This window comes from Galeopterus variegatus, unplaced genomic scaffold (genome assembly GCF_000696425.1).
Source record: "Galeopterus variegatus unplaced genomic scaffold, G_variegatus-3.0.2 Scaffold7804, whole genome shotgun sequence".
Taxonomy (NCBI): Eukaryota; Metazoa; Chordata; class Mammalia; order Dermoptera; family Cynocephalidae; genus Galeopterus; species Galeopterus variegatus.
Window position 1 is genome coordinate 10292 of NW_007733915.1, and position 22652 is coordinate 32943.

The 22652-nt window shown below is 38.6% G+C and overlaps 1 protein-coding gene across 1 annotated transcript in view; it reads right to left on the bottom strand.

Annotated features, from left to right (window-relative positions):
- LOC103607883 (NACHT, LRR and PYD domains-containing protein 9-like) overlaps positions 1–22652 on the bottom strand; it is a 49392-nt gene that overhangs the window by 3133 nt on the left and 23607 nt on the right. The window contains 5 exon segments of the mRNA XM_008592345.1: positions 391–561; positions 1006–1176; positions 3460–3630; positions 15833–16003; positions 21584–21748. Coding sequence (XP_008590567.1) covers positions 391–561; positions 1006–1176; positions 3460–3630; positions 15833–16003; positions 21584–21748 — 849 coding nt within the window.

A 22652-nucleotide genomic window follows, 5' to 3' on the forward strand; every position in this document is an offset into this window, starting at 1 on the left:
AGAAAAAAAAAAAAAAAAAAAAAAAAAAAAAAAAAAAAAAAAAAAAAAAAGAACTTCCCAACTCTGACCTTGGGTTTCTCATTTATGGGCAATGTAAGTAGGAGATGGTGTTTATATTAGAGCAGTGGGTCTCACCTAGGGCGACGGTGTCTCCTAGGGGACATTTGACAATATCTGAAGATATTTGTGACTGTCAAAACTGGAGGGAGGTGATACTGGCATTTAATGAGAGGATAGCATCAAGGAATATTGCTCAACATCCTACAATACACAGAACAGCTCCCCGCAATGAAGAGGTCTCCAGGCCAGTGTCAATTGTGCTGAGGTTGAACACATCAAGGTTAGTCTACCCTCACTCTGAAGACCCTCACCACGGGAAACAGGACTCACCCAAGCAACTGCAGTGAGCAGCCCACATGGAGCAAAGCTTCACACAGCGCCAACACCCCATTACGGTCCAAGACAATCCAGTCGAGATTCAGGCTTCTCAGTGTTTTGCAGGTGGTGATAGCCAAGGCAAGGTCTTTAGAACAGGCAGTGGTGAGCTGACACGTTTCCAGCCTAAAAAGAGAAGACCACCAGAGGAAAAAATGCCTGGCTTTGGGCAAGCTATAAAGCAGACCATGGTTACATGCCAGCCCCATGCATCTGAGCAGAAGACTTTAGTCTAGACCAATGATTCTCAACCAGAGCCATTGTGCCTTGGGGACATGTGGCAATGTCTGGTGACATTTATCCTGAAGAGTGCTATTTGCAACTCATGGATGCTTCTAAACATCTTAAGATGCACAGTAAACCCTTCCCCTTGCCCCCAGCAAAGAACTATCCAGTCCCAAATGTAAATAGTACCAAGATTGAGTGAACCCTGGTTTCACGGAACAGCAATTATCAGATTGTTACAGACAGACTTGTTTTTAAATCTGCTTTCCTTTAATCCTGTTAATCCTCTAGCTTTTCCTGCTCTTGAAATAGGGGACCTTTCTCACAATGATAGTAGATACTCACCCAAGACACTGTAATTTACAGTTAGGGTGCGTCAAAGCACCACATAACTGTTTTACACCAACATCTCGTATTAGATTGTTACCAAGTTTCAGAGTCTTCAGTTTCCCATTGCAAATAAGAACAGCAGAAATGTCCTTACAGCAAATGGAAGTGAGGGAACAATCTGTCAACCTGGGGAAAAAACACACACAAATGTTTATATGCTCACGAGGTCCAATGTTAACGGCTTAGCTTATTTTCATTTATTCATACAAAGCAAGAAATACTCAAGTACTTCTGAGATAATGATGATGTTTATGATGAAGAGGCAATGACTTCTCAGCTCCTCCACCTTCCCTGCTGTACCCCAACACCCTAGACTCTCTACAATATTCTGCCTTGCCCAGTTCTTTTCCCTTGGCTCTCTGTTCCTATTGCTCTCCCCGATGAAGTGCTCCTGCTCAAAATATAAGCAGGGCTGCTCCCTCACTGCCTTCATCTCTGCTCGATATTAGTTTTTCAGTGAGGCTTCCCCTATTTTGTATAACATCTTGTTCTCAATTTCTCCCCAGCCTTCAATCTCATGATTCCATAAGGTACTTACTACCATCTCTCTATCTGTATGTTCGCAGGTAGGTAGAGGACAGAGGATAAGTAGAAGATAGATGTAGACAGAAGTGGGGAGAAGGTAGATGTAGATGTGGAGAGATGTAGTTGGACGGGTAGATGTAGGTGTAGATAAATGACACGCAGATGACACAACAGGGAGAGAACACAAATACATAGATGATAGGCGATATCGAAGTTAGAGAGGTGAGATATACATATATAGACAGATGTTAAACCGATTTATGTTAGATAATAGATGAATAGGTACAGAACACAATATATAGATAATAGGTGATAGAAGTCAGATAGATGTTAAATAAATGTTAGATAAATAGATGACAGATACATGATTACTGATACATGATAGATGACAGATGTGTGTATATATACACATATGTACACACATACATAGACATATATGCATATGTCTGATATATGTATGTGTGTGTGTCAGTGGCTCCCAAGCAGACATGATGTTTTTCTTTTTTTTATTTTTTCCTTTTTGTCTTTTTTCGTGACCGGTAACGGGATCGCAACCCTCGGTGTTGTGCCCGAACCGCGACCGGCAACGGGATCGCAACCCTCGGTGTCGCACCCGCACCGCGCTCAACCAGTGAGCGGACCAGTCTCTATATGGGATCCGAACCCTCGGCGGGAGCGCCACCGTGCTCCCAAGCGTCACACTCTACCGAGTGCACCGCAGGGCTGGCCCATGATGTTTTTCCTGTAGGGGACATTTGGCAGTGTCCAGAGGCATCTTTGGTTTTCCACACTGGAAGAAAGGGTGCTACTGGCATCTACTGGGTAGAAATCAGGGATGCTGCTAAAAACCTTACAAAGCACAGGACAGCTCCCCACAAAAAAGAACGGTCTGAACCAAAATGTCAATAGTGCCACAGTTTAGAAACCATAATGTATACATATATACATACATTCTTGCAGCCTCATAAGCACATATGTGCACATGTGTGTATGTAAAACGCTCCATGAAACAGAAGCTGTGGGAATGATGATGTTGGAATGTCTTATTTTCCAGTTTTACTTATCCACCTAAGAAGAGTCTCCAGCTCCTAGTGGAAGAAATGAATGATTCTCATGCTATGTCTCTATCATTTACTGAGTGCATATTATGAGCCAATCATTAATAGTTCCTCATATACATGACTCCGGCTGGCCACCTCAACTCTTTAGGGTAGGGACTAGCTATCCTCACATTACACCTGGGGAGAGATGAGTCACCTGTGCAAGTTCACACAGCCAGTCGAGGGCACCTGGCGCTCTATTTCAGGCCCTTCTGAAGCCAGAGATCCAACTCCAGAGCAGCACACTGTACTACCTCTGTCCTGACACTCCTTTAGTCAAGACCTATGCCCTTTTTTTTTTCTTTTTTTTTTTTAAGTGGATACCATTCTTTCCCTGTCTTATTACTTTTGGGCTGCTATGAAAAATACCATAGACTGAAATGGGTGGCTTATAAATAACAGAAGTTTATTTTTCATGGTTCTGCAGTCTGAGAAGTCCAAAACCAAGGTGCTAGCAGATGGCAGATTCAGTGTCTGGTGATGGCCTACTTCCTACTTTCTACTGTGTCCACACAAGGTAGAAGAAACAAGGAAGTCTCTAGGAACTCTTCTAAAAGGGTACTAATCCCATTCTTAGAGGCTCCACCTTCACAACCTAATCATGTCCCCAAAGTCCTACCTTCTAATACCATCACCTTGGGGCTTAAGATTAAATATATAAATTAAGGGAGTTACAGACATTTAGACAACAGCACTTCCACCTTCCTATTTCCTTCTCAGAATCCCAGTATTCAAAAACCAAAACAAAACGCCTGACATTCAAACCAATCATAGCCAGTCCTACCACAGCTCCTGTAAGTTGCAGTTTGGGTGTTTCAATGCTGCACATAGAGATGCCACCCCCTTATCTTCCAGGAAATTCGACCCCAGATCGAGGAGAGACAGGGATTTGTTGCACAAAAGGGCTTGGGATATGTAGTCACAGGAGACAGAGTTGAGACAGCAGCGCATTAACCTGCAAAGACACACAGTTGATTTGTCAGCTCATTTAAGCTCTATATAGTAATCTCATGATACCACATGCAAAAAATTTTAAGTCATTTTTTGCATTCTTCTTTCACTTGAGAAAATAAAGGAATTAAAACTTGTAGCAGCTGCAGAAGAAAAGAATGTGGAATACACTGGACCCAAAAGAGAATGTTGGATTCCAGTTCCAAGTCACGTCACCAATGGCTGGATGACCTTGGACAAAAGTCACCCATTCTTTGCAGAGTGTACTTCTGGTTTAATGAAACATCCTGGATAGTATCCTATGCAAAATAATTTTTGTTTTTATTATATATATTTAAAATTTTGCTAAAAGATAGATTTTAGGTACTCTTGCCACACATACATGAGAAGGAGTAACCATATGAGATGATGAATATGTTTGCTTGACTATAGGAACCATTTCACTATGTATATGTGTATCAAATAATTGTTTTAAAATTATTTAATCATACTGTATTGCATACTTGAAATTTGCTAGGTGTTCATCTTAAGTGTTCAACACACACACAAACACAAAATGATAACTATGTGAGGTTATGGATGTTTATTAGCTTGTTGTAATCATTTTACAGCATATACATGTATCAAAATGTCATGTTGTTCACCTTAAATATATACAGAGTTTGTCGATTACACCTCGACAAAACTGGGAAAAATAAATCAGAGGAGAATTTCAAGGGAATATTTTAAAATTTGTGATTATTAGTTTTTGCCTACTGAGTGTTAGAGATTAATAACAGGAAACATAAAATACAAGTCACAGCCTGGTAGCTAATGATGGAATATGACCCTTGTAGGTAGTCTGTTTAGCTGCCATCAACTTCAATGTTTTTTTAAAAATTAGCAGTCAACGTTTCAATTCCATACTTCTAGCTATCAAAGGAAAGCCAAGCACCTGGTACCCTGACCCAGAAGATCACATGGCAGAGAGAGGTAGAAGGAAATCCCAGCTTCTACCTTGGATGGGACAGGCACTGTCCCACTCACCATAACCACCATCCAGCCCAGTCCGTCACTCACGTTATCTGCCTGGCTTCCTCAGAAAGATGAGTGTGAGAGGTGGGGCAAAATGGCAGACCAGAGGTGCCCAAGTGTATCAGTTCATTTCTGTTGCTTATACACAGAACTGAGTAATTTATAAGAAAACAAAATTTATTGCTTACGGTTTCTGAGGCTGGGAACTCCAAAGTCCAGGGAACACATTTGGTGAAGGCCTTGGTGGTGGCAACTGACCCAGGAGTCTCATGTGGCAGAAAATTGCAGAGCAGAGAGGGCCTAACCTCTCAAGTGCTCTTCTTTTAAAGCCCTCAGAACCACGCCACTGACCACCATTATTAATCCATTCACTATGGCATGGTCCTACAATATAATCACCTCTTCAAGGCCCCTCCTTTCAATTACCATAATAGGATTTCCCACCCTCAGTTACAGTGGGAATTAAGCTTCAATGAGGTTGCAGGGGGCACCCAGTCTACAGCACTGGGACTCATGCCTCCTACAGAAAAGTACCAGAACAACAGATAGCTAAGTATTGATGGGACCTCTGTAGGAGAGTACAGGAATGCAGTGAGACTGGAAAAATCCCTGTGGAGCACAAAAGCCCAGGATGGCAGCATGAAGAGGAGAGGCAGGCACATGGCATCAGCCACCACATCTCTGCCACTGGGACTGGCACAGGAGGGATTTTCCATTTCAGGAAAAGGGTAGGCAGTGGGCCTACACCAACCCCTATTGCAGGAGGATTGCCTAGTGGGGAACTGCCTAGAACACATGCCCTGCATTGCTCCAGCACAGGAGCACATACAATGCACTCCCTACCCTCTACCCTCGTGACCCAAGTCAATGCAGGATGGCACCATCTTGAAACTAGCGCCACTGTGGAGTGCACCCTGCCCTGGGGCCAAAGGGCACAGCCTTTCCCCAGCCATAAGCCTCACCATCATCCAAGTGTACTCACACGAGGCTACAATGTCCTGATCCCAGTGGCTTGAAGCCTGAGCCACAGAAGCTGTGGCTCTGGTCCTGCAGTCTGAGGAGCCAACCCCAGGCCAGCTGAACTGACACACCCACATGACTCCAGAGATCAGACAGGCAGACTCTCATCAGGCGGACCACCTCCCTTCCTCCCCCTGTCCCGTTTCTTGCCAGCTGGTTGAGTTCTGTGCACCTGAGCCCTCAAACCAATAAAATAGTTCATAGGTCCCTATCCTAATGAGTACACCCATGGGCCAGTGGAAATAAAGTGAATTCATGACCCCCCGGAGAAGTGGTTTCATCCTCAACAGTCGCAACTAGAATCCTCATCTAACACCTGAGAGGTGGCTAGGTGGGCCCCCTTTCAGCGGGCTGGCTTCCTGACCTTGCCTACCACCCAAGAAGAGGTTGGATAGCTCCCTTTCTGTAGCCCTGCTTTGAGACCTCATTCACTGTCTGATAAGCAGCTGGCTGGGTCCCCTTTCTGCAGGCCTGTCTAGCAGCCTTGCCCCATCACCCTAGAAGTAGCTGGTCTTTTTCTCATCAGGCCCACTTCCTGACCTTTCCCATTACTCAAGAAGTTGCTGTCAGGGCCTCTTTCTGCAGCTTCATGTTGAGGCCTTGCCTACTGCCTGAGAAGTGGATGGCTGGGTTACCTCTTGGTAGGCTCACTTCTCAACCTCACCCACTGCCCAAGAAGTGGCTGGACAGCTCCCTTGTCAGCAGACCTACCTTGATGCCTTGTCTAATGCCCAAGAAGCAGCTGGCAGGGCCACAAATTTGCATACCACTTCGAGGCCTCAACACACCACCCGAGAGGCAGCTGGTCAGGACCCTTTTGCTGGGCTCTCTTCCTGACCTCACCTACCTTCCAAGAAGGGTCTGGTCAGGTCCCCTCTCTATAGCCTCACCTCGCAGCCTCACCCATTGTCCAAGAAGTAGCTCAGCAGCCCTGCCCTCTGCAGATCCTCTTCTGAACCACCAAGGGAAGAACAATCTCCCTCCTTTTCCCCAACAAGTGACACAGTGAATAGGACACCAGCAGACCTACACCCAGATAGCAAAACCAAAGTGCACCCATGACCATGGCTCAGAAAAACAAACAACTTAGCTGTCATGCCCCTGAAAGACCCACCCCTGAGTCTGTAAGCCATTGCATGCACATGCATGTTAGTGAGAAACAACCTGGCTGATGTGCCACTGGTGGGCCAACCCTAGTCAGAGAAGCAGTACAGTGACCCTGCCACTGGTGACCTAGTCCTGGAGACCCTGACACACCACATGCCACATCCCCAGCTTGAGAATCAATCCAGCAACTCCATCCCCAGTGAGCCAGCTAACACAGGGTGCAAACATGCACACTAGCCTGTATAACAACCCAGCAATCTCTTCCTTCAAAGCTATGCAACTGCCACTACAAACCTTCCGAGCATAGACTGAGTTACTTGCAAACATAGTGAAAGTGGATTACAGCTGAAGAAACTGAGTACACTACAGCATCAATCCAAAACAAAGCCACTGTACTCTACCCAATTCACATGCTAGGATGCATTTGCAAGTGAAAGTTATTCCCTATGCAAGCCATTTTACAAAACTCAAAGAGGTGATTGTTCCATGAGATTCACAGATATCAATGCAGGGAAAACAAACATGAGAAAACAAGGTAACACGATACCAAAGAAACACAATAATGCTCCAGTAACTTATGCCAATGAATCAGAAACTGTCAGCTTGCTAACAAAGGAATTCAAATTAATTATCTTAAGGAAACTCACTGAGATATAAGAGAATGCAGGAAACTCAACAAAAATGAGAAACAGTTTATGATCTGAAAGACAAATTCAACAAATATATACTTAAAAAACAAGCAGAAATTATGTAATTGAAGAATACATTGAATGAGATAAAAAAATCTGAGAATCTCAGACTAGATCAAGTAGAACAAAGAATTAAATGAGAAATAAAAAAGAAAAAAAGAATTTCTGATCATGAAGATAGAACCTTTAAAATAACACTGGTAGACAAAAAAAAAAAAAAGAATGAACAAAGCCTTTGAGATTTATGAGATATTATTAAGCTAACAAATATTCAAATTATGGGCATTACAGAAGGAGAAGAAAACAAAAGATATTGAAAATCTATTTAACAAAATAATAGCTGAAAAATTCTCTAGTCTTGGGAAAGATATGAACATCCAAATGCAGGAAGCCCAAAGTTCCGCAAATAGATTCAACCCTAAAAGTTCCTCTCCAAGAGACACTGTCACCATACTATCCAACATGAAAGACAAAGAATTCTAAAAATAGCAAGAGAAAAATGTCAAGTCACTTGTACACTAACAGACTTCTCAGCAAAAACCCTATAGGTCAGGAGAGAATGAGATGATATATCCAAAATACTGAAAGAAAAAAATGCCAACCAAGAATATTATACCTAGCAAATCTATCATTCATAAACAAAGGAGAAAGTCTTTTTCAGACAAGCAAAATTAAGAGAATTTATCATTACCAAACTGGTCTTACAAAAAATGATTTCGGGAGTCCTACATCTAGAAGAGAGAACCACCACCACCATATAAAAATAGCTGAATATGTAAAACTTACTTGTAGAATAGAAAAATTAGAAAGGAATCAAACTGTATCAACAGACAATTACAAAACAAGAAAACAATGAGAATAAAGGAAGAAGTGACACACAATCAGAAAACAAAATGACAGAAGACCTCACACATCAATAACCTTGTTGTAAATGGATTAAAAAAAAAAGCCCCAATTAAAATACATAGACTAGCTGAATGGATAAAAATACATGACCCATCCATATGCTGCCTACAAGAAACACACGTTACCTACAAAGACACACAGGGACTGAAAGTGAAAGGACGGAAAAAGATACTTTATGCAAATGGAAAACAAAGGTGAGCAGGAGTAGCTATACTTAGATAAAACATACTTTAAAAAAAAATCTGTACTAAGACACAAAGAAGGAAATCATAATGATAAAGGGTGTAAAATTAATACAGTAAGAGGATGTAACAATTATAAACATATATGTACTAAACACTGGAGCCCCAGGTATATAAAGCAAATATTATCAGATATAAAGGGAGAAATAGACACCAACATAATAATATTTGGAGAAATTAACACATCAGTCAAATTAATACAGTAAGAGGATGTAACAATTATAAACATATATGTACTAAACACTGGAGCCCCCAGGTATATAAAGCAAATATTATCAGATATAAAGGGAGAAATAGACACCAACATAATAATATTTGTAGAAATTAACACATCAGTGTTATCAGATATAAAGGGAGAAATAGACACCAACATAATAATATTTGGAGAAATTAACACATCAGTCTCAGCATTGGACAGATCAGGACAGGAAATCAAAAGAAAACATTGGATTTAAATGGCATCATAGATAGGATTGGACCTAATAGACATTTACAGAGCATTTCATAAAATGGTTACAGAATACACATTCTTTTCATTAGCACATAAAACATTCTCTATGACTGACCATGTGTTAGGCCACAAAAAAGTCTCAACAAGTTTATAAAAGTCAAAATCATAAAATATTTTTTTTACCATAATGGAATAAAACTAGAAATCAGTAACAAGATAAGCTTTTGAATATACACAAATATATGAAAATTAAACATGCTCTTGAATGACCAATGGGCCAAAGAAGAGATTAAGAAGAAAATCAAAAAATTATTTGAAAAAATTGAAGACAGAAACACAACATACTAAAATCTATGGAATATAGCCAAGGCAGTATGAAGTTTATAGCAATAAATACCTACATCAAAAAAAAGAGAAACATTTCAAATGTATGACTAATGATGCATCTCAAGGAACTAGAAAAGAATAAAGCAATCCCAGAATAAGTAGGACAGAAATAATAAAATTAGAGCATAAATAAATGAAATTCAAACTAAAAATCCAATACAAAAGATCAAAGGAAAAGTTGGCTGCTTTTGAAGAGATAAAAAAAATTGACATATCATTAGCTCAACTAAGGAAAAATATAAATGACCCAAATCAATTAAATCAGAAATGCAAAAGAAGAAATTACAACTGATATGACTGAAATTTAAAGGATCATTAGAGATTTTTATGAACTATACACCAATAAATTTGAAAGCTTAGAGAAAATGGATAAGTTCCTGAACACATATGATCTGTCAAGACTAAGTCAAGAAGAGACAGAGACACGAACAGACCAGTATCAAGTAACCAGATTGAATCAGTAATAAACTCCCCCCTAAAAAGCAAAGGACCAGATGACTTTACTGCTGATTTCTATTAAACATTTAAAGAAGAAATAATACCAATAATTCTTGGAGTACTGCAAAAAATTGAAGTGGACTGACTTCTTCCAAACTCATACTATGAGGCCAGCATTACCTTGATATCAAAACCAGGCAGGGATACAACAATAAAAAGAAAACTACAGGCCAATAACCTTGATGAACATAGTATTTTATTAAGGGTTTTGTATCTGACAAAGCAATTCCAACAGCAGATCAAAAAAATTATACATCATGACCAAGTAGGATTTATCCCAGGGATGTGAGAATGGCTCAAAATATGCAAATCAATAAATGTGATATATCACATCAACAGGTATAGGGAAGGTCACAGACCCCCCAGATTCAGAAAGCCCAAAGATCACCAAACATATTCAACCCCAAAAGAGCCTCTCCAAGACATGTGATTATCAAACTGACAAAAGTCAAAGACAAAGAGAGAATCTTAAAAGCTGCAAGAGAGAAGCGGCAAGTCACTTATAAGGGAGCCCCAAACAGAATAACATCAGACTTTTCATCAGAAACTCTAAAAGCCAGAAAAGATTGGGATATATTCAAAACACTAAAGGACAAAAATTGCCAGTCAAGAATACTTTACCCAGCAAGGCTATCCTTCTGAGATGAAGGACAAATAGTACATTTCTCAGACAAACAAAAACTGCGGGATCTCATTACCACACGACCAACCCTACAAGAAATTCTCAAGGAAGTACTGGGTTTGATACCATAAAACAACCATCACTACCATGAATACACATGAAAGAATACCTACCAGCAAAACAAAAATGCTAACAAAAGAGAAAAAACAGTTTATCTATCACCCCAAGAAACCAACAAATACAAAAGACAAGGAGAAAATTTGAAAGAAAGGAACAAAAGATACTTAAGACATCTAAACAAAAATCAGTATAAGGCTAGGAGTAAATCAACACCTTTCAATAATAGTTCTAAATGTAAAGGGACTAAATTTCCCATTCAAAAGACACAGACTGGCTGACCGGATTAAAAAGATGGACCCAACAATGTGCTGTCTCCAAGAGACTCACTTGACCTGTAAAGACACACATAGACTAAGACTGAAAGGATGGAAAAAGATATATCATGCAAGCAGAAATGAAAAACGACCTAGAGTAGCTATTTTTATATCAGATAAAATAGGCTTTAAAGCAAAAACTATTAAAAGAGATAAAGATGGCCAATATATAATGATAAAAGGATCGATCCATCAAGAAGACATAACAAACATAAATCTATATACACCTAATGTTGGAGCAGCAAGACTTACAAAGCAAACACTATTAAATCTAAAAAAAGAAATAGACACTAACACCATAATAGTGGGGGACCTGAACACAGCACTCTCATCATTGGACAGATCATCTAGGCAAAAAGTCAGAGAAACAGAAGATCTAAATACTTTAGACCAATTGGATTTGGCAGATATCTACAGAACATTACAACCAACAACCTCAGAATATTAATTCTTCTCATCAGCTCATGGAACATTCTCCAGGATAGATCACATGTTAGGTCACAAAGTAAGTCTTATCAAATTCAAAAAACCAGTTTTAAGGGGGTAATTTATTGCATTAAATGCTTACTTCAGAAGAATGGAAAGATGGTAAATAAATAACCTAACACCACCTTAAAGATCTAGAAAAACAAGAACAATCCAAACCTAAAGTTGTAGATGGAAAGAAATAATTCAGATCAAAGCAGAACTAAATGAAATAGAAACACGAAAAATACAAAAAAATCAATGAAACAAAAAGTTGGTTCTCTGAAAAGATTAATAAAATCAACAAACCTTTAGCAAGACTAAGAAAAGGAGAGAAGACCCAAACAACAAAAATTAGGAACAGAAGAGGCAATATTACAACTGACACCTCAGAAATACAAGGAATCATTAGAGACTACTATAAACATCTATATGCCAACAAATTTGAAAATCTGGAGGAAATGGATAAATTGCTAGACACACACAAGCTACCAAAACTGAGCCAAGAAGATATAGAAAATCTGAACAGACCAATAACAATAAAAGAGATTGAAGCTGTTATCAAAAGGCTCCCAAGAAAGAAAAGCCCAGGACTGGACAGGTTCACTGCAGAGTTCTACCAAATCTTCAAAGAGGAACTGATATCAATTATCTACAAACTGTTCCAAAAGATTGAATCAGAGGCCACTCCCCCAAACTCATCCTGTGAGGCAAATATCATCCCGATACCAAAAACCAGACAAAGATACATCAAAAACAGAAAGCTACAGGCTAATATACTTGATGAACATAGCAAAAATCCTCAATAAAATACTAGCTAACAATACAGCAACACATACAGAAAATGATACACCATGATCAAGTGGGATTCATCCCAGGGATGCAAGGTTGGTTCAGCATATGCATATCAATAAATGTGATATACCACATTAATAAAAGCAAAGACAAAAACCACATGATCATCTCTATTGATGCTGAAAAAGCATTTGACAAAATTCAACATCCTTTCATGATAAAGACTCTCTACAAGTTAGCCATAGACAGAGAGTATCTCAACGTAATTAAAGCCATATATGATAAGCCCACTGCCAATATCATTGTACTCTCACCACTCCTATTCAACATAGTGTTGGAAGTACTAGCCAGAGCAATCAGAGAAGGGAAGGAAATAAAGGGCATCCGGATTGAAAAGGATTAAGTCAAGCTGTCCCTTTTTGCAGATGATATGATCCTACATATTGAACAGCCTGAAGCTTCTATAAAAAAACTCCTAGACTTGATAAACGATTTCAGCAAAGTTACAGGATACAAAATCAACACACAAAAATCAGTAGCATTTCTATATTCCACCAGTAAACATGCAGAAAGAGAAATCAAGAAAGCTAGCCCATTTACAATAGCCACCAAAAAAAAAAAAAATTTTGGAATAAAGCTGACCAAGGATGTGAAAAATCTCTACGAAGAGAAATACAAACCACTGTTGAGAGAAATTAAAGAGGACACAAGAAGATGGAAAGATATCCCATGCTCTTGGATTGGAAGAACCAACATTGTGAAAATGTCCATATTACCCAAAGTGATCTACAAATTCAATGCAATCCCCATCAAAATTCCAATGACGTTTTTCTCAGAAATGGAAAAAACGATCCAGACATTTATATGGAATAACAAGACCACGCATAGTCAAAGCAATTCTAAGCAAAAAATAAATAAATAAATAAAGCTGGAGGCATAACACTACCTGACTTTAAACTATACTACAAAGCTATAATAACCAAAATAGCATGGTACTGGCATAAAAACACACACACTGATCAATGGAATAGAATAGAGAATCCGGAAATCAACCCACACACCTACAGCCATCTGATCTTTGAAAAAAGGCTCCAAGCCTATACACTGGGGAAGAGACTGCCTCTTCAGCAAATGGTGCTGGGATAACTGGATATCCATATGCAGGAGAATGAAACTAGACCCTTATCTCTCATCATATACTAAAATCAACTTAAAATGGATTAAAGAATTAAATATACAACCTGAAACAATAAAACCTCTCAAAGAAAACATAGGAGAAACACTTCAGGAAGTAGGACTGGACACAGACTTCATGAATACAACCCCAAAAGCACAAGCAACCAGAGGAAAAATAAACAAATGGGATTATATCAAACTAAAAAGCTTCTGCACAGCAAAAGAAACAATCAACAGAGTAAAAAAACAACCAGAGTGGGAGAAAATATTTGCTAAATATACATCTGACAACAGATTAATATCCAGAATATAGAGGGAACTTAAACAACTTTACAACAAAAATTAACCCAATTAAAAAATGGGCAAAGGATCTGGACAGACATTTCTCAAAGGAAGATATACGAATGGCCAACAGACACATGAAAAAGTGCTCAATATCACTCAGCATCCAACAAATGCAAATCAAAACCACACTGAGATACCATCTCACTCCAGTTTGGATGGCTAACATCCAAAAGACCGAGAAAGGTAAGTGCTGGCGAGGTTGCAGAGAAAAAGGAACTCTTATCCACTGTTGGTGGGGCTGCAAAATGGTGCAGCCTTTATGGAAAGTGATATGGAGGTTCCTCAAACAATTACGGATAGACCTACCATATGACCCAGCAATCCCACTGCTGGGAATATACCCAGAAGAATGGAAATCATCAAGTCGAAGGGTTACCTGTACTCCATTGTTTACTGCAGCTCTATATACAATAGCCAAGAGCTGGAACCAGCTGAAATGTCCATCATCTGATGAGTGGATAAACTGTGGTACACAATGGAGTACTACTCTACTATAAAAAAGAATGAAATACTATCATTTGCAACAACATGGATGGACTTAGAATTATATTAAGTGAAACAAGTCAGTCACAGAAAGAGAAATACCACATGTTCTCACTTACTTGTGGGAGCTAAAAATTAATAAATAAACATACAAACAAATGAAGGGTGCGGGGAAGACAGAATAACCACAAAAATTCCTTGAACTATTTAAGCCAAGTGCACAGATACGATGTGGGGGGTGTGGTGGTGAGATGGTGGTGAGGAATGGGCAAAGGGGCATGCAAATCAGATACAATGTATTTTGAGAAGTAAAATAAAATAAAATTTAAAAAATAAGTGATATATATTAAGAAGCTCTTTAGATACACATAATTGGCTTTAATCGTCATTGAGTACACTTCGATTTTATTGTATGTCAGGCAGTTATTTGATAGTCAAAGCTTTTTGCCTTCTAGTATGTCATTTCTTTTCTATACCTTAAGTCATTTAAAATTTTATAGTTCATGGTTTTTTTCTTTTCTTTTGTGCATACATATGCACAAACTCACATATGTATGAGTGTATGAGTGTGTATGATGCATATATATATGTGCACATACATGCATGTATGCACAGCACACAAATTTTGTGTCTATTTCATTCTTTCAGACTTGGGTGTTCTTGTGCATGTCTCCCATTTTAAGGCACTGCAGCATTTTGTTTGACTTGACACCATTTCTAGGATGGCCTCACTGCGAAAATAGAGAATGTGTTCTACTGCTCTCCTGGCCAACCACCCCAAATGGAGAAAGAAGTTCACTTTATATACAATTATGTACCACATAACAATGTTTCAGTCTGCAAAGGACCACATATACGATGGCCCCATTAGATTGTAGTATATTTTTACTGTACCCTTTCTATGTTAAATATGTTTATATACACAAATACCATTCTATTAAAACTGCCACAGTATTCAATACAGTAACATGCTATATAGGTTTGCAGCCTAGGAGTAACAAGCTATACCACTTAGCCTAGGTGCATAGTAGGCTATACCATCTAGGTTTGTGTAAGTATAGTTTTATGTTCACACAATGATGAAATTGCTTAATGATACATTCCTTATATGCATTTCCATTGTTAAATGACACATGACTAAAGCAAGTAAGAGGGGGGACACTGGAGGAACCCAGTAATAACCTAGAATGTATAAAGTCCTGTACCTGAAAGGAATCAAGTACATTCATTTTTAAAAAATTTTACTTATAGTCTCTCCTAGCCCAGCAGCCAGTACATGGATAGAGACATCCCTATTCATGGTAAAGATTTATTGAGCTCCAAATTAGATTTGAGGCTTCTAAGAGGTAGTCTTGGATTTCCTGAATTCAACCTCATGGTCCTCTATGTTTAAATTAGCTCCATTTTACTGAGGAAACATGCATAAGGAAGTGACTCAGGTCTAAATACTGATTCCATGTTTTTCAGCATCCCTCAATGAGCAATTGGTTGTTGTGATAACAGGTTGATTCACGTGCATGCTTTTGAAATCTCCCACTGAGCATGCTTCATGCTTCCCCCAGACCAACTTACATGAGTTTCTCCAGGGAACAGTCTGGATGCTTCAAGGCTAAACAGAGCACCATCACTCCTTCATTCCTCAAGGGATTTTCTACCAGGGAGAGATGCTTCAACTTATTGTTGCAGACAAGTACAGAGGCAATATCTTCACAAGCTTCATATATGATGTTACACTTTCCCAACCTATGTGGGAGACACACATTGTAGTATGTGACCAAAGACTTCAGATGGATTACACAGCATTAGCTGTGGCTCCAAAGATACCCACACCAGTAATGTTTCACCTGCAATTTCACTGTCTACATTCCAGATTTTTTAAAAGCACAATTACATGACATAGCTGTCCAGTGAAGTTAGGAGAAAGTCTAAGCCAGTGGTTATTAACCAGGGGTGATTTTGACCTCTGAGACATTTGGAAATGTCTGGAGAGATTGTTGGTTGTCAAAAAAGGGGAAAATGGTAGTACTGGCATCTAGTGGGTAGAGACTAGGGATGTTGCTTAACATTCTTCAATGTACAGGACAGACAAAAGGATTTTCTGATTGTCTAATTATTTGTCAATAGTGCTGTAAGAGACAGGAAAAAGTCACACTTTTTTATACTTTCACATGTTCAATACAGCACACTTCTGTGACCAGATGTGGAAGGGGGTCCCCCCAAACAAGTAGTTCTCTAGCAAACACTGACTGTCCTACAACATAACTCAATCCTGATGCTATCTACCTGGAGTTAGAATAAGATCTCACAGGTTAATAAGCAATCATCATAAAACTGTCCTCCACTTCAGATCCCAGTTGCAAGCCCTAGGTTGTTTTATCTGTGCTTCTGACTAACCAGCTATAAAGTGGGGGTTCCCATGACCTCCTCCTAGGATTTAACTAGTTTGTTAGAACAGTTCAGACCTCAGGGAAACACGTTTACCAGTTTATTAATAAATGATGTTATAAGGCATATAGATGAACAGCCAGATGAATAGATACATAGCTCAAGGTCTAGAAGAATCCCAAGCACAAGAGCTTCTGTCACTGTGGAGTTGGGGTGCACTGCATGGATGTGTCTGTCAACCTGGAAGTTCTCTGAACTCCGTACTTTTGGAATTTTTGTGGAGACTTCATCACATAGGCATGATTAATTAGTAAGTCCATTTTCAGCCTTCCCCCGCCCTGTGAGGGTAAGGAGTGAGTTATATCAACCCCTGGGTTCTTAATTATGGTTTTTAGGGTTTTAATTAGAGTTTTAAATTATGGGTTGGCCCTTCTGGTGACCAGCTCCTGTCCAGGAGCTCATCAAGAGTTCTCATTAAAACAAAAGATGCTCTATCATGCAGAAAATTCCAAGAGATTCAGGAGCTCTGTGAAGAACAAGGGTCAAAGACCAAATATTAGAACAAAAGATTCTCCTAGCACCCTATCACTTGGGAAATTACAAGGGTTTTAGAAGATCTGTACCAAGAACCAGAGACAAAGACCAACATATATATGTTTGGCCCTCCATATGTGGGGCAGATTTGTTTCAGGATCCCCCGTGGATACCAAAAATTTGCAGGAGTGCAAGTACCATAGTTGGCCTTGTGGAACCCACAAATATGAGAAGTCAGCCATAAGTAGTCTGCTTCTGCATACCACGATTACTGTATTTTCAATCTGTGGTTGGTTAAATCTATAGATGCAAAACCCACATATAAATGGAACCTTGTAGTTCAAACTCCTGCTGCCTAAGGGTCAACTGAATTTCTTATTATAAATCACAATATCACAAGTGCCAAGGTTGATAAACTGCAGCCTGAGACTTCATGCAGCTTAAAAGTGACAGGCAGTTCCATACAAATTTTAAGATATTCTCCCCCCTATATCCATGAAGAATTTCATTAGTATTTTGATAGGGGTTATGTTTATCCAAGTATTTGCAAACTATACATCAGCCAAGGCGATAATATCCAGAATATATAAGGAAATCAAACGACACTCATGACTGGGAGTTGAATCCGTAAATAAATGAATAGAGAGAGAGAAAGAAAGAAACAACAATCATAGTAATACATTGAGCTTTTAAAAAATTAGAGGTGTAGATATACCACATTTTCCATATCCACTCATCTGATGATGTACATTTGGGCTGATTCCAGCTCTTGGCTATTGTAAAGAGTGCTGCGATGAATATTGGAGAACAGGTATACCTTTGATTTGATGATTTCCATTCCTCTGGGTATATTCCCAGCAGTGGGATAGCTGGGTCATATGGTAGATCTATCTGTAATTGTTTGAGGAACCTCCATACCATTTTCCTTAGAGGCTGCACCATTTTGTAGTCCCACCAACAACGTATGAGAGTTTCTTTTTCTCTGCAACCTCGCCAGCATTTATCATTCACAGTCTTTTGGATATTAGCCATCCTAACTGGAGTGAGATGGTATCTCAGTGTGGTTTTGATTTGCATTTCCCGAATGCTGAGTAAAGTTGACAAAATAAAATAAAATTAAAAAAAAAATAAACTAAAGGTGGAAAAGGGGAAGGGAGGGAAAGAGGGAAGAAAGGGGAGGGGGGCTAATGAGGAATTGGTCCACCGACACAAAGAATGATTGTGTATTGTAATGATGAATAAGCTAACTATACTGATCTCACCAGCATACATTCTACACAATTATTGAAAATCAGCATTGTACCCCACATGTATATATAATAAAAAAATCAACAGCAAAAACAAAAAACAAATAACCCAATTAAAAAATGGGCAAAGGACTTGAACAGACATTTCTCAAAAGATGCCATACAAATGGCCAACAGGCTCATGAAAAAATGCTCAACATCACTAATCAGGGAAAGGCAAATTAAAACCACAATGAAATATCTCACTCCAGTTAGAATGGCTGTTATCAACAAGACAGAAAATAACATGTGCTCATGAGGATGCAGAGAAAAGGGAACTCTCCTACATTGTTGGCATGAATGTAAATTGGTACCACCAATGTGGAAAACAGTATGGAGGTTCCTCAGAGCAGTAAAAATAGATATAAAACTTAAGACCCAGCTACCCCATTACTGGGTTTATACCCAAATGAAATAAAATCAATATATCAAAAAGATACATGCACTCCCATGTTCACTGCAACACTATTCACAATAGGGAAGATAGGGTTAAATGCCCATCCATAGATGAATAGATTAACAAAACACTGATATATATCTACAATGAAATATTATTCAGCTATTAAAAAAATAAAATTCTGTCATTTGCAGCAACATAGAACTGGAGACCATTATGTGAAGTGAAGTAAGCCAGGCACAGAAAGACAAATACTGCATGATCTCACTCATATGTGGAATCTAAAAAAACTAGTACTCATAGACGTAGACAGCAGAGTAATGGTTACCAGAGACAGGAAAGGGAAGGGAACAGGGGGGTAGGGAGAAGTGTAGATTAACAGGTACAAACCTACAGGTAGATAAAAAGACATTCTGGTGTTGTAGGCTGACTAGAGCCAACAATAGTATATTGTATATTTCTAAATAGTTATAAAAGAATCTTGACTGGAATTATGACAAAAGATAAATATTTGGGGATAAATATGCTAGCTACTCTAATTGTATAAAATATGTATGTACTAAAACAATACCCTGCACCCCACAAATATGTGCAATTCAACTTAAAGAAAATTTTGTATGCCAGTAAGCGGTTTTGATTCCTATAGCCAATGTTTTCAGGTACAATCATTTTTGTTAAAATTATGTTAAAGTTTTAAAAATACTACCTCAGAGTTAGAGATTATACTAAAAAATACTTTATTTTTAGAAAGGAGGTGAAATGGACAAAAAGTATATATTGCTTCAACTGCATTTGTCCTTTAATTAAAGAGGAATGGCACCTCCTGAGAAAACATTTGTCACAAAACTATAACACAAACAAGGATATTAGTAGGCAACATTAAATAGGGAAAGGTATAAAAATGCAAAAGAGTACTTCTTTCTATAAAGAAATTCTGAAGGCAGAAGGAAATGTAATATAAAGTATTAAATACTACTTCACTAAACTTCTAAAAAATTAAGTCTAGTTCCACTGGATGTTTCTTAGAAACATATTTTTGAAAACAGCTTTGTTCATTACATTAGTAATATTTCCTAGGTTAAATAATGTACTATTGTTATATAAAATGTTATCTTTACTGGAAGATGGGCAGTTGGTAGATGAAATTTTTATTTACTACTTTTGTAACTTCTGGTAAGTCTAATAATCCTAAAAAGTAAATGACAGTGATGAAGAATGGCTGATGTAGAAAAAGAGGTGTTTGTCAGAAAGGTATCAAGACACATGAAATAACACAGTGGTATCTATAAAAATGTTTGTCCAGGGTCACTGCATACTACTGAATGGTTTTTTTTCTCAGTATAAGGTCCCCTGGGTTCATTTAGGCAAATATCCAGCCCACACTGTACTAGCCAAACTGACCCCTTCCAATCCAAGAAGAGAAGCCTCGCTCTACTCTGATCTACCCTACACAGCACTTCTTGAGCTCTAGCAGGTTTCTTAGTTTCAGTACTATCAATTTGGGGTAGATAATTCTTCATTATGTGGAATTGTCCTGTGCATTGTAGAACGTTTAGCATCATCCCTTGCCTTGACCTACTAGATGCCTGTAGCACCCTTTCCATGTAATTGTGACAACCAAAAATATTTCTGGACAATGACATCCCTTAAGGTACAAAATTGTCCCTTGTTGAGAACTACTAAGCTTGAGAAAACTTGATTTTGATGACCTTTCACCTCTAATACCAAACTGAAGTCAATCAAGAGTATGTTGCTTTGCCCTAAAGAGGCAACATATCCAGCTACAAAATGTCTATAATTGACTCCTGCTTTATTTAGATCTGTTACACAATTCTTACATAAACATACAATATATAAAATCCCAAGAAAATGGCATAACTATGAAATAGTATTTTTCCCTAAGAGTTTTGTAAGTTTGCCCTGTGTAGAAAGTTAAAATAGAAGGAAAAAGTTGCCATGGTATGGAAGGAGCTCGAATAATGAATAAGATCTACAGCAATTCTGTATGCTCAAACAACTGTTATTCATAGAATCTGCCTTTCTCCTGATGAGTGTCAACCTGGGGAAATTAACCTAGTGTATGTGAATCTGTCAATCATGTTTACAATGGGGACTGCAAAGTAGAGACAGTGAACTTGAAGAGAGAAGGGCACATTCTTTTGGTAAGTTTAATGAGTTGGTTTTGCTTATTACTGTATCAATTTTTCTGCTGGAAAATAAATTGGTTCTGCTTAGAAATCACCCAATTAAAGTAGGGGAAGCCCAGGTAATTTGAGAGAAACAAGTTACTTTCGGCAAGTCACCTTCCTTCTGGCTCAACGTTGTCATGCCAGGTTAGAAGATCACACACTTTGATCATTAACATGCTTAGTTTTAGGTTTCTGTGCATATCTTTACAGTTCTAGTTTAGGCGTGATTGGTTGGGAGCAGAAACAAGAAGTATCAGGTAAGGCATCCATGAGAAGTAATTAAAGTAAGCTCCAGAGATGGGAAAGGTGACAAAACTTCTTAGAGGAAGCCCTGCCCATTAGAATTCATTCTCACCTTACTAGGAGGTCTGGAAAAGCAGATTGAAAAGACAAATAACAGAAGAGATGAAGGTGATGCAATGACTCCCAGCAAAGAAAATGGATGTATTCAAACTGCAAAGTTCACATTAAAAAACAAACAAGCAAACCAAACCAAAACAAGACATTCATCACGAACAACGCAGAGACTTACATCAAGACTTTTATGTTGCACATTGGGTGCTTCAACGTCTCACACAGGTGCCTGACGTCAGTACAGGAGAGGCTAGTGCCATACAAGTTCAGGTACACCAGATGAGAGTTATGAAGAATTGCCTTAATGAAGTCTATATTTCCAAAGCTAGACATAGAATAAAACCTGCCAAAAAAAAAAAAAAATAGTAAGAAGCATGCAATAACATCTAAGCACAAAGTNTTTTTTTTTTTTTTTTTTTTTTTTACTTCCATGCTTGGTCTCACAACAATGTTTTTGGAATTCTGGTTACTCATGCCTATAAGTTATTTCTTGGTGGGATCTACAGACACTAGACAAACAGGGTTAAGCTGCTTAGATCTCTTCTAATTCTTCCTAGTCCTTTCACTTGTACTTCTCTCCTAATCAACTGTGAGAAATATGAGAGAATTTATAAAGTAAATATTCTGCCATGTTCAAGAGCAGAATAGGAATTATGAGTCGGCCATAAAAACAAGAAACATACTGAAGTGGAAAATGGCAAGCTGGAAGAAGTGCGGAAATTACTGGAAGAATGATCCCCTAAATGTGTGAGTAACATCCAGGGTGCTTCCTGCTCAGAGATGAAGGGATCTAGAAGCTGGTGCCAGGAAAGTGGGACTTAGAGGGATTTGTTGGGGGAGGGCTATCACAGTCAAGATAGGATAGGCTGACCTAAGAGGCAAAAATACTATCACACACACAAAAAAACCAAACAAAGCAGGGAAGCCCACTGATATCTGGAAACACCTATGAGTAATGGGGTTGAAAGAAAAGACAGGAATGCCAGGCCCCCAAGCCACCATCACCTTACTATGAACATTGTGATTTATAAGCCAGGCAGCTGCAGTAAACTCCAACCCCAGGCCGGCAGTAAATACCAAGTCAGTAGACAATACCGTGGCAAAACCATTACAAAAGTGAACGTGTAATCAAGAACCATCATCAATTAAGGATCAATCTCATGCAAAGGAGACAAACTAAAATAGCAAAGTCTATTATAACAAAATTTGTTGACTATTTTCTTTTTTAACCCTTTCCTTAAATATAA